Source organism: Falco rusticolus, chromosome 9 (assembly GCF_015220075.1).
Source record: "Falco rusticolus isolate bFalRus1 chromosome 9, bFalRus1.pri, whole genome shotgun sequence".
Classification (NCBI taxonomy): Eukaryota; Metazoa; Chordata; class Aves; order Falconiformes; family Falconidae; genus Falco; species Falco rusticolus.
This window is the reverse complement of record NC_051195.1, coordinates 32,501,090-32,513,829: the sequence shown is the minus strand read 5'-3', so window position 1 is coordinate 32,513,829 and position 12,740 is coordinate 32,501,090. Positions and strand designations below refer to the sequence as shown.

Below are 12,740 nucleotides of genomic sequence, written 5' to 3'. Positions count from 1 at the left end.
GACTGGCTTGAGACAGAAAAATCTGTGGCACTGGATAAGAAGTCAGGATAACAGCATCCTGAAGGCTTTTGTTGAGTGGCGGGGGGAAACTTTCCTTTTTTCTTTCTGGGACTTCAGTGGTCAAAAAGAGCTATCTGGTCACGGCACTAGCAGTCTATAGAAGAAACTAATTCTCAGACTGGTTCAGAAAGCTGTTGTAAGTGGTTTGCAGTCAGGTGTTAGAAATATTTTATCAAATATACCATTTGCACCACTTTCAAATGATTGCCACAATATGATGAGTAAGGAGCAGTCTGTACACAATTAATGCTGAGAGCTGGTGGTGTGCAAGTCAAGAAAGCGGGCTATTGATTAAATGTTTTTTTAGTTCTGTGGACAGCTGCAGTTTTGACTGAAACAGATGCAAACATGCATGTAAAGCATGGAAGTCTGAAAACATTAAAACAGCAGTGCTGCTTTTGTGTTTATAAACAAAGGCTTGTTGTGATTTTGAAATCAGCATTTGAATCCTGTAGGGAAAATCTTTCTGGCACAGTTTTAGGTCAGTCTAGGGGTAACATTGTAAAGATCAGAGCCCAAGAAGTTATAGTGAACACCTTTAAAAATATGATTGTGTTTTCCTGTCTGAAAAGTCTCTATCACCATAGAGCTATAAAAGTTGTTTAAATTTAGTACCCTGTTGTGCTGGGGGTGGTGGTGAGAATACAGATGATAAAATGTATCCCAGGTGAGAGCACTGTTGGTGTAAATGACATTGAGTTGGATTATCACAGACCGCTTTGCATAGTGAGTCTTTAATAATGGTGATGAAGCCTCAAATACGATTGTTCCTGTCCATGTTATTGTTTAGCCCAGCTTGAGTAGGTATGGACATGTTTTAACATAGGGTTCATGTAGGGTTCCTAGGAATAAATTTGCAGTTGTTAGGAGCAGGGTGAAGGGTTACAGATCCCTGACCTAGCGTGCCATTAGCTGTCTCAGGTACTGGTTTCTGTGTAGCTGTGGCAGAAGATCGGTTGGTGTGGCTGGCTGGCTTGCTTTCTGGACGCGCAGTAGCAGCAGCAGAGTTACACAGCTGGAGTGTATCCTGCTGCTTCCTTCCCAAGGTGTTATGAACCTGATCAGCAGCAGTGTGCAGGCTTCAGTTCGCTACCTTCCTGGCCAGCTAGTTCAGCACTGTTTACTGAGACTAAATACGTTTTGCCAGGGAGAACAGTTCGGTTAAAGGTAATCCTTGCATTACATTTGGAACTAGCACTGCAGTAGAGGATGAACTTTGGCCAATACCCTGCGTGAGCCTTGCTCGATGCAGTTGTAGACCAGTTGAAAACAAACGATGTCAAGACAAAGATGTAAGTCAGTACTAAACCTGGGTCAGAAGCGCAAGGAAGGGTGTGATCAGGCAGCATGGACCAGCTGAATGTAAGCCAAGGTTGGTCTGGGAAAAAAATTGACCATGCTTACTCTAGAAATTTTTCCAAGATAGCAGAGTGCCTCCTAGGGCCTAAACAGAGCCCTGGGGGCAGGGCAGTCTCTTCTGTCCAGCCACTGATTTGCATCTTGAAACATGTAGATGGGCCTTCACATCCCAAGTCTTAAAAAGCAATCACAGATCAGGACTGATTAATAAAGTGCATTTTCCTTGAAAATGCTGTTTTTGTTTGAAGAAGAACATAATGGTGTCCACAATGCAAATGTCCTGTCCTTCCTAGCATAGCTGCTGGGAACTGGTTTCCTTTGGGAGACAGGTGCACCAGGTTTAAGTATCTTTTCCCAGGTGGGTGCTAATGCAACAAGCCTTCTGTCCATTTCTTGCCTGCTGGGACTTTTCCACTTTGTATAAGTAACTCTCACATTTTTAGTGGTATACCTCATGGTTAGTGCACTCACTGGGGATGTGGTGAACCTGCTTTTGTTCTGAGCTATCAATGCAGAAGTGATGAAGTTTTGTCTCTCTTCTTTCCTGCCTGCTGTGGCAGAATAACCCACTTCAACTGCTGATCCTAATGAAGAACAGGCTTTTTGAAGCCTTGCCTTTCTATGCGATAGAACGGGTTATCTGTATTCACAGCAGAGCCAGCATGACTGGATTTTCAGCTCCTTTTCATTGTATCTCTGGTTTGTTTGTTCTTTTCTTCTTGCTCTTGTTAGCTTGCATTGATTGGTAAGTGGTAAAGAAGGGAGAAAAACACAGGCCCGCAAAACAAAAACAAAGGAAGAAATAAAAAAAGGCGAGACAATATTTTTCATTTCATTACTGTGCTTCTTTGCAGCCCCTATTCTGACATTTAGAACAATGTAATATGCATGTCTCTGTTCATTAGGTTCCTCAGTACTACATAGTGACAGCCCCGGGGAGGGAGGGAAGGGAAGGAAAAGAAACAATCTTAAACATGAACTAACCTTTGCAGGCTAAATAGCAAAGAAATGAGAACAGCAAAGGAGAAATATGTTTTCTGAAAAAGTAAATATAACCAAAATCATGGCCTTGCGTAGGTTATTCAAATATGATTACAAGGGGGGAAAGGGAATACTGAACTGCAGGGCAGAAATAACATAATTTTCTGCCCAATGACTTGTTGTTTTTGCACATATATGTTTGAGCAGATCTATTGCTAGTATTTGAATGACAGTAAATGACACAAGGAGACTCCTGAAACTAGAGGAAGGCTTAAAGATATTCAACAGCTGATACAGGTCTACAAAAGCAAGAAAACTTCCTGTAGGAAAGCGTTTTGGAAATAGATATCTCTGCTTGGTGAGGATATCCTAAGCTATTGCCCAACAAACTGGTGCATATGTCTGCCACAGTGTGGTGTCAAATACAAATATTATCTCAAGGATGTTAAATGCTAAGATTTTATGCTAAATTTACTAAGAAGCCGGGTTATAGCAATATTATTTAGGGTTCTAGATGTAGCTATTCTGCAACTAACGTGTATTTGGATGGGCCAAGGGATGCCGCTGCAGAAGGATTGTTAGAGCTGTATCAAATAGAAGTATGATGAGAGGTAGCTGGGTCCCCCCCTCCGCTCAGTTCCAAGAGAACTACAGCACTCTTAAGATCATGTGGATTTTACTGAAATTTCTGGAGGAATAAAAAAGTACAAAAGAGACATTTCAGCTCTGGAAGTGAAATATTTTGATTCTCCTATTGGGACTTCTAAATTTTTGTCATTTCATATTCTTTTGGGGATGTCAATTACAATTTTTTTCTCAAGTGAGGAGATTAAAATTCTCAATGGAGTGTTCTTTCATGGAAGTTTTGAGATTTTGTTCAGTTTCCAATAAAGGGTAGAAATCTGAGTAATTTGTGGAAAATAATTCTCAGTCTATTTAGCACCAGTAATCACACACTGCTAATCTTAGAATCAGGCTAATTTTATGGAATACTAATTCTTGGGTTTTACAAAAGGGGAAATTGTTTCTTGATTTTGTATGAACTTCCCTAAGACTGTATCAGACAGTGGCAAAGAATTTGCGGGGGGCGGGGGGGAACCCCACTGTTTTTCCTATTTAGTCATTCCAGTTTCTATTCCTGCTATCTTCAGGTCTGCTTCTAAAACTGCCAGATGTCAAAATATTCATTAGGGGAAACATTCATTAGCTGGTTACATCTCTGTTTCCTCTGGCAAGCAGAGGAGAAGAGGGCCAAGAGAAGACAACAAGGCTTGGAAAAAGATATAAGCAACTGTCCAGCTGCTTTGCAGATTCAAGGGAGGCTCGAAGCCAGGGGTTTGTGCAACTCCCACATGACATCTCCAAGCAGGTCTCCGTGCAGGCTAGTGCCGAACCTCATTGAGCTTACTGCTACATTTTGTCAGGAAAGTTCTTATTTAGAAAGACTTTATGCACACACCCGTTCATATTCCTTCCCTCCCCCAATTTTTATTTATTTGTTAAGTAGGGGATTTATAGACCCATTCAAAGGGTGCTGTGAGGGATGACAGTGACAAGGTTCTGTATCTGGAGCAGACAGCTGCCCTGCAGTGACCGATAAGCATTCCTGGGAGGGTGGAGATTGCAATTTAGCACTTATAAAGCCTTAATTCACACAAACCTTTGTGTAGCATATGTGTCTGCTGCAGCTCTGCCATCTGATGCCTCAGCAGGCGGCTGGCGCTTCACACGATGGCTGCCTCTTCAAAGAGGGACCCTCTGGACTAGAGGGAAGCACCCCCTGGGCAGCAGTGGGGTTGTGTGTTTTGGGGAGCGAGGGGTGTGTGTGTCCATGTCAGGGTGCCCTGGGAAGCAGAGCTGGGGGGACAGGGCTGTCATGTGAAGTGCCCTCGTGGTAGCAGGGGATGCATGTTGTCCTCTGGGTCCTGGGCAAAGGCGGGAGTTGCTGTGGGGCTGTTTCCAAGAAATGTGGTGCTCAGAGGGTTGGGATCACTGTAAGTCAGTCCCCAGCTGCCACAAGGTGGGTGTTGCTGGAGGACATGGTGGGTCTGGGGTTGGTGGTCAGGGCACCTAGAGGGGCCAGGGGTGGCTTGCTGCTGTGGGGCCATGGGTCAGGGCTGGTGGGGCACAATGTGAATGATCCCCTGCAGAAATTGGGACCCAAGGACAGGCTGGGGGTCATCCAGGAGTTCAGGGCTGGGCTGGGCTCTGCGTAGGGGGCTTGGGGCAAGGCCCTGGTCTGCTCAGGGAGCCCCAGGGCTGCCCTCTGCATTGCCATGACCATGCACCTCAGGGCAAGGGGCAGTGCAGGCCGGTGGCTCCCCCACAAGACAGGGCCTCGCAGTGGGGCCTGCCCCACGCTGGCGGGGGAGCAGGCCAGGCTGCCGGCAGCCCTGCTCCTCCACAGTCCTGGCTTCTTCATGGAGCCACTTGTGCTATGTCACTGAAGTACGAAGCTGGAGCGTCTCCCCCCAGCCTTGTCTTCCGCCTGATGGAGTTTGAATTTCAGTAGCTTGAGTTCGCAGCCAGTTATTTATGGATAGCAGAAGGAGGTTGTCATTTTGGATGTAAAGCAGTAAGTGGGCATAGTGGGAGCTGGAAGATTAAAATGGCAGTAACTAATAAGGGAGGCTGCTTTTCTCCTGGAGAGAGTTTGGTGATGGCCAGCCCTGGTAAACAACTGTTTTTTCAGCTGCCCCTCCTGTCTTCCCCATCACCTGCATGTGACCTGTGTTCATGCAGATAGGAAATGCTCTGGGCAGCCTCTCTACATGCTGCGAGTGATTTAACAAGTTGTGCTGCAGAAACAGATGCCTGTCAGATGTGTGTGTTTTGTCCCTGATACCTTTCTCTATTGCAGTAGCTATGTGCTCACTTATACCTTCGGCTCCCACATTACCACACTTTTTCTGTTCTGTCTGACATGTTGAGCATATTGGAAAGAGGCAGTTCCTGGTGTGGCTGGTTCGGGGCTATAGTTGGGTAAGAGGTAGGATGGCTTTGGGCTTTGGAAATGGCAGTGGTGAGGTCTGTTCCTCTCCCCCAGTGCAAGCAACCAGGTAGCTATTCCTCTGCCATGCTGGTGCCATCTCGCACGGGGACAGAATTTCCTCTAGTCCTTTGCTTCTCTGCCAAATTGGTTGAAGTTGGTGATGTTATCAAGGGAGCATGGGGATGTGTATCTGTGAGCCTTGTTTCTTAGGAAACTGGGCTGAAAATAATAAGAGGTCTATAGATCAGGGGGTTTGTCAGATAAATGTTGTGCCTTTTTAATTTACTGTGGTTTTAATGGTCTAGAGAGGAGGATAAAATATGCAGTGACCTGGCAGGGAGAAATGCAAAATAAATTAGTAGCAATAGTAATGGTCTATAGTTTATGTTCCCAAATGTAGGTCTTGTTAAAAGAGCTCATCATCTTGAAAGTGAGAAATTATTTTTTTAAGACATTAACAAAAGAGCAGGCTGAAATGTTTAGCTGGAAATTCTTTTTGCTAAAATTGCTTTCCTCTCCGCGATAAGATATTTTTATTTTTTAAGTGTCTGTTTTGTCAGGAGGGAAAAGCTGTTTATCAAAAGGGCTAATAAAACCTAAATTCCTAAACCTGGAAACACTTGCATTCTGGCTAAATCTAAAATTTTCACTGACATAGGAAGTGTTGATTGTTAGAGACGTTTGGAAGTCCCTAGTTCAGCCTCTTACTCAAAGCAGGGTTATCACCAGCTATAGATCAGATCAGCCATGACTTTGTATAGCCAGGTCTTTAAAACCTCCAAGGATGGGGGCTTTACAGATGTTCTGGGTACCCCATCCCAGTTTTCCTTATGGATATTTTTTACCCCTGATGTCCAGTCTGAGTCTCCTAGGCCAAAACTGGTGATCATTTGCTTGTGTTATATCATCTGCTGCAACCAAAAAGAGTTTGACTGGAGACAGGCCAGTGGGTTATCTGTGCATCACAACTGTTAAAAAGATCAGCAGTTTCAGTGCTTGTGAAACAGAGCAAAAAGTAATCACCATTTCTACTGCATACAGCAGATCTCATCTTGTATCCTGAAACATTGTCTAGTATGTCAGCTTCTTCCCACTGCAGTCTGCCTCCTGGGGTTAAGGGAAGAACCTGTTGGTGACATTATGCAGAGGAGCTGAGCAAGAAGAGGTCCAATTGGCTTAACACATATTTCTGCAAATACTTCCCATGTCAGTTTAGGCAAATGCTTTTAACAATTCATTCAATTATGTTAAGCACCCATTAAAGTAATCCTAACTCCTCCCTGGGGTCATTTCAGTTCTATGAGATTGTAATTGTTTGAGACTAACCATGATTTCTTCTTTTGCCTTCAGGTGATTCTAATTCTGACAAAGCTGTATGACTACAACCTGGGAAGCATCACAGAGAGCTCTCTTTGGAGGTATGGAGAGAAATTAAGTTAATAATTGCCACCTTACTTAAATAGGAAGAGCCTGATACAATTCTTTTATTGAATTTAATTGGATTTTTTTAAAATGTGCTGGAAGGTTTGTAGCTAAACCCTCCGTGTCTCGCTTCTATTCTTTCATACTCAAGGACAAAGAGGCTGAAGACTGATTGTCTTGTTTCAGCTGGATAACATAGTTCATGGATGTGCTATCATTTGATTTCCTCTTGTCCCATCTTATTCAGAATCAAATCAGCCAGTGGGTTTATTTTTAGGAGAACTCAACAGCCTTAAGTCCTTGTTTGTAATGAAGGATCTTATGGCTGTCTACTGCCCAAATGATCCTTATGAAAAGTCAGTCCTACTAAGACTGGGTGAATACCTATGAGCAAATATTCAATGTCTGTTTATTCAGAACTGGTAATATTAGAACCGGGTAATTGATTTCCACTTGTGTGATGTTGACTGCTAGACTGATTTATAGGGGATGCCTTGATACTTTTACGATTTCAAAGCATATCATGCATTCTGTGAACCAAAGGAAAGAGCTGTCCATGGTCTATTTCTTAAGGCTGTTATCTGGATTCAATGAGGGCAGATGGTGCCTGTTTTTTTATCTCTGAAAAGATGATCTGAGGGGTGTTTGCTTCATGTGTCCCTAGTGGTACTTTCATGAGGTGTAATACATGAAAGGGAGGTTTTCTTGTGGTCCCAGCTGTGAAACTTTGGTTGGAAGTCTAGGAGTTTTGTATGCAGGTCATTGATGAAGGTGGACAGGCTACCATCTTGATGCAACAAAACTTTGGGTATGCAAGAATGTTAATTTGGAATGCAAGAAAACTAACACTTCTTGTTAGGATGAACTTGTTTTGATAAACTTGTTTAGGAAAGGTTTTTTTTTTGTTTCCAAGGAAGACTTTTGGGTTGGAAGTAGAACAAATAAACTTTCTGCTCAAGGAACTGAGCAGGGTTTTAAGAGGATGACAGAGGAGGGATTTGACATGAACTATATTCTGAGCACAGGCTAATGCTATACCCACTGGCTTGAAGAAATAAATCAAAAAGAAAAAAAAACAAACAACAAAAACCCAACGACCAACCCCAATCTAAACCCCAAAACCTAAAGAAATGGAAAACTTTTAAGATTTGTTCTGAACAGCAACAGGAACACTCAAAATTATTAGTGTTGTGTGGGATTGGATAAATGGTTTGTCGTACTGCTGGGGGGGAGGGGAGTAATCAGATCTTTCCATTTTGTATATGTTGCTGCTGTGGCTTGAGATCAAATATGAACCTATTTTCTCTACTATCTTTGTCTGTACTATGGTGTGCACACCATAGTAAAGAGACTTTCAGGACTGTGGCTTTGACAGTGCTTTTCTGCGGGGGCTTTGGGCTAGATTGTTTCATTTCTCAATGGTTTTGAGAAAGAATATTCATAAATATGATTTTTTTTATTTCCTATTGCTACCCTCAGTCATTTAATCCTGAGAAATATTCATCCCTGTTTCATCAGTCATTGGGGAAGATATGGCATTTCAGCATGCGGAGGCACCTCCTTCCCCATTACTGACAGTGCTGAAGAGCTACTTTACTCCTGTTATGCAATGCAGGCTTGTGGGGAAATACTATTTTAAGACTGAAAATAGGCACGCTGCATCACAGTGGAAAACACCCTTCTTGTTGAGGTGTGTATGAATGTGGGCACAAAATTGTGCTGATTACCTTATGTTGTCTGTTTCAGAATTGGTTTCTGTGGAGCATGCCACGATGGCATAAATTTTACCCTAATTAAAAAATGAATGGGCTGTGACAATGTCAATGGAGGATGTACCAGAAGCTGAGGCCTTGGCAATGTAGCAGTCCTAGAGCTAGTGGTGTGCAGTGCACTTTTTTTGGACTTCAGACATTCCTGACATCAGAATGAGATTAACAACATAGTAATAGCCTGATGGTTTTCCTAGCCCAGTATCCTATTACCAAATAGAAGTCATAAGAAAGAATACTTTAACAGGATTATCATATCTGACACTTCCTCCTACTATTCTCCTAGCATTCATTCTTAGGGTTGAAGTTTAGAGTCCTCCCTCAACCTTCAGTTTAAGGTCTATCAGGATCTGAATAGTTTTTTTGGTTTTGGTATATACCAGGAGATTAATATCCCATGAACTAAATTTCTTAATATATCTTGGAATGTGTTAAAAATTTTAGTACCAGTGACACCTTAGAGTGAGGAATTCCATAGATTATTTAAGGAACTACTTGTCTTACTTTGAACCCGTCAGCTTCAGGTTCACTTGGCAAATGTCATTTGTCAGGATTTGAATACAGTTGCATGGTCGACCATACTGAATCCCTGGGCAAATGTTTTGGACTGGGAAATGTTGAAGGAGACCAGAACAGCTAAAATCAACCCACTTGTCTTTGCAGTGCTTCATTATTCTTGATTGGCTCTTTATTGCTCATGGCTGCTCTGAAAGTTGCCAGTGCACTTCATTGTCATTTCTCAATCCTGTTGCCTTACATAAGCCCTTGGTGGTCACGTTGTGCTCTGTCCTGAGCCTGGTTTTGCTGTTAGATCCATGCTCACTATGAGGCATGCTGTCAGGTCACTAATAAATATCGCTGTGAAGATCCTAGCACAGTTTCTCTGTTCTTAGTGTGACAGAAAGAAACGACAAGATGGGCATATCTTACTATGTAATGTACCTGACAGAGAGGTTATTAGCTGTTGCTCTTCCTGACTGCTTAAGTGACATGGTAATTTAAATCTCCCTGCTTGTTTGAAAAGCATAGAAAAAAATAGAATTGCAAGAAGGGAAGAATCGTATCTTGCACTTCAGTTTATTTCATGACTTTAGGTTTGAAGCTGGGGAATGGAAGAAAGCATGATCTCATGTCTGGTTTGATTTCTGATGTCAAGAGCTCTATTTCTGAAGGACAGAGGAGGAAGACAGGTAGTTCTGCAGGTACCCACAAACAAAGAGGATTCTCTGCCTTGAATACATGGCAAGGAAATACCACTCTTGCCTCCTGTGCCTAGTGCATTCTCAAAAGGTTGATGAATGATGAGGGGCTGTTTAGAAGCATGTCACAGACATGAGTCATTTATGCTATAGCTGGTTATAAGCACATCTGTCATTTGAAGGTGTAGTTGGGTGATTTAAGCAGTCTTGTGACTGATGGGACTGTAACCATCTATAACACAACTATGCCATCGCCTACAAGATATGAATCTGTCTTCTTTATAAACACACTACCTGCTAGGATGGCATTTCTTTATAATTTTTCAGCCAGTTTAACTACAGCTGGCTGCAGCACTAATGGATGGAGATCGCCCTTCTAAAATTACCCATGAATTAAGAGACCACAGGTGACAGACATGAAGGGATGAAATACAGTAAGAGAAAAGAGATGGGGAGAATCTATACAGTCTCCTGGAGTGCTAAGACTGTGCTCACCAAGCTTCGGATGGCAAGTGAGCTGCTGATTCTGTACACAGTAAATAAGATTTTGCATCAGGCAGGGTCTGACTTTATAATTACACTGTTGCCCTTTCAGCGGAATTTCCCCACAGTTTTAGTTGAGGGCTTTTTATTTACTTTTTGTTATTCTTTTTATAGAAGAGGAAGAAAACAGAGAAGAAAAGATTATCTGTCGCTGAGCAATTAACTGAGTGTATTGGATTTATTTCTTTTCCTCTCCTAGATATCTCTCAGATCACAAAGAGGATTAAGCTGTGAGTTAGGAGAAGATGTTTTTTACCACTACAGTAAGATAAGCTTACATTTCCAATAAATAAAAATGTCAGAACAGTGACTATGGTATCCATGAGCTGCAGACACCTGTGGGGGAGGACTGATCTGTTTTCTGTTTGTGTAAGTATAATGCTCTGGAAAGATGTGTGTGCAGGATACTTTCCCTCAGGACCTTGAGAAGCTGACAAGCAATGAATCCTGCCATTCACCTCTTTTGCCTTCTCATAGCTCTGCATTTGGTCAGGAATGAGTAACTTCATTGAACTTGGTGTAAAAATAGCAGTAATTAAACTTTGCTTTTCACCCAGAAAGTAGGAGGATGTAGAGTTTGCTTGGTTTGAGAGCATTTACGTTCTAAATTGCGAACTGTTGCTTTGTTAGTTCTGGGTATATCCAACACTGTGCCTGAACTCAGCCTCCCCAGTTGGGGAGTGCTTAACACTTCCAGCCTGTCTGTCACTGCTCCTGGTTTCTGTAATAAGGAAGCTTTAGCACATATGCCATAAAGGAATCTCAAGGACTCTGAAAAATACCCATGCCTTATATAGCTCTAGCTTTAACTTCCCATATGTAAAGCAGGGGATGATAACAGTTGCTCCCCCCCCACCCCCCTTCCCTGGAATGCTTAGAATTGATTTAGCTAACTGGCTTCTGCAATATTTGGAAGATTGCCTGGTGGTAAATATTACAGAGGTCACAGCAAGGTAAAAATTCTCAGATCTCCAAGGCTCTGTTTCTAGCTTTTTCATGGCCTTTTTGTTTAACTTTGAACTATTGTTTTAACCCCTCCATCAGTTTACTTATCCTTACCTTCCAACACCACCACTGCACATCATCCTGCATCAAGAAGGGAAATTGAGTATGTCAGCCAGGGAAGAATCAGTACCCTCAGAGTATCTCTGTCTCTTATTATAGGAATAGCCATCATTTATTCCATAGGACAACTTGATGAAATAAAGGATTCACTGTTTTTACTGTGTTCTTATCCTCTTCTGCTCTCAGCCACTGCCAGAGACAGGATATTGGGCTAAGGTAGACGAAGGAATGTGGTACTAAGGTCTAAGTACCGTTGTGTAATGTCTGTATTTTGAGTAGTCCCATAACCACCATTATGCATGGGAGGATTTCAGTGAAAACACTTGTGTTGGGATGTGTTTGCATTAGTATATTAGATAAAGAAAAGGAAAAATGGAGCAATAGGAATGTGTTCTTTTCTCTTGCAGCTGCTCTAGGGATAGAAGCCTCAGGGAGAGAGGTAGATGTAGATTAAGGATCATACCCGAATACAACCTCATAATATTAGCCAAGAGGCCTTCTGTTGGACATCTTTCTCTCCCTTGAATCCTGTTTGAAATGTCTTGGCTGTGAGTTGACCTCAGCTATGTGATTATAAATACTATAGATGCTTTGAAGCTTCACATATTTATGTTTGTACGTGTAATTTTCTGGCACTCTGCTACGTAAGAGTTCCGTCTCTACAGATCAGAGCTATAGCCACCCATATCATCTTCAGTACTGTTGATGTGTTTTGCGGTGATTTTCTTCTCTAGACCAGAGAGTTCTTGCAACAGGAGACTTGAAGGATTGTCAGTATTTGCTTGGTTACTTTGAGGGGAATTTCCAGGGTATGTCTGTTACTGTATTCATCATTCTCGGCACATTTTATGCTGGTTCCTTACTTCTGTTTTGCAGATGGGCTGTTCTCAACTCACATTTATTTTCTACCTGCTGAGCCACATTAATGAGGTCATAACATGTGGCTTAGTGACACAGCATGCTCTGCAACAGCAGCTTAGGGTCTTTTAGCTGAAGGAAGTAGGAGAAACAAATCTGTATGAGAGGAACTGACAAAGTGAGGAAAAGTAAGGTCTCATTAAGCACATTTTACCCAGCAATTCTGTGGGAAAGGGGAACTTGAAAAGGACTCTTTGAAATGCTTTCATCTTATAAATATGGTGTTTCAGTTGCTCAGTGTATGTCACTTCCCTTAACTGAATATCAGAGCTCAAAAAATGCTGCTACATTATCTCCCGTGGGCATTTAGTGAAATTGTAACAATGAAATTTCCTTGTGTCTTTTATTATTTTTTTTTCATTTTCATTCCTGCAAACACGTGAACCACTGCTGCTCTGTGTATAGATGCTGGAGGGCATCTAGTGGGGAGGG

General features: G+C 42.3%; 1 protein-coding gene across 4 annotated transcripts in view; it reads left to right on the top strand.

Moving 5' to 3' along the window:
- SORCS1 (sortilin related VPS10 domain containing receptor 1) overlaps nucleotides 1-12,740 on the top strand; it is a 304,516-nt gene that overhangs the window by 86,114 nt on the left and 205,662 nt on the right. For all 4 annotated transcript variants that reach the window (XM_037400891.1, XM_037400890.1, XM_037400889.1 and 1 more), the window contains exon 2: nucleotides 6,743-6,810. In XM_037400891.1, the coding sequence (XP_037256788.1) occupies nucleotides 6,743-6,810 (68 nt within the window). The remainder of the gene's footprint in view (nucleotides 1-6,742; nucleotides 6,811-12,740) is intronic.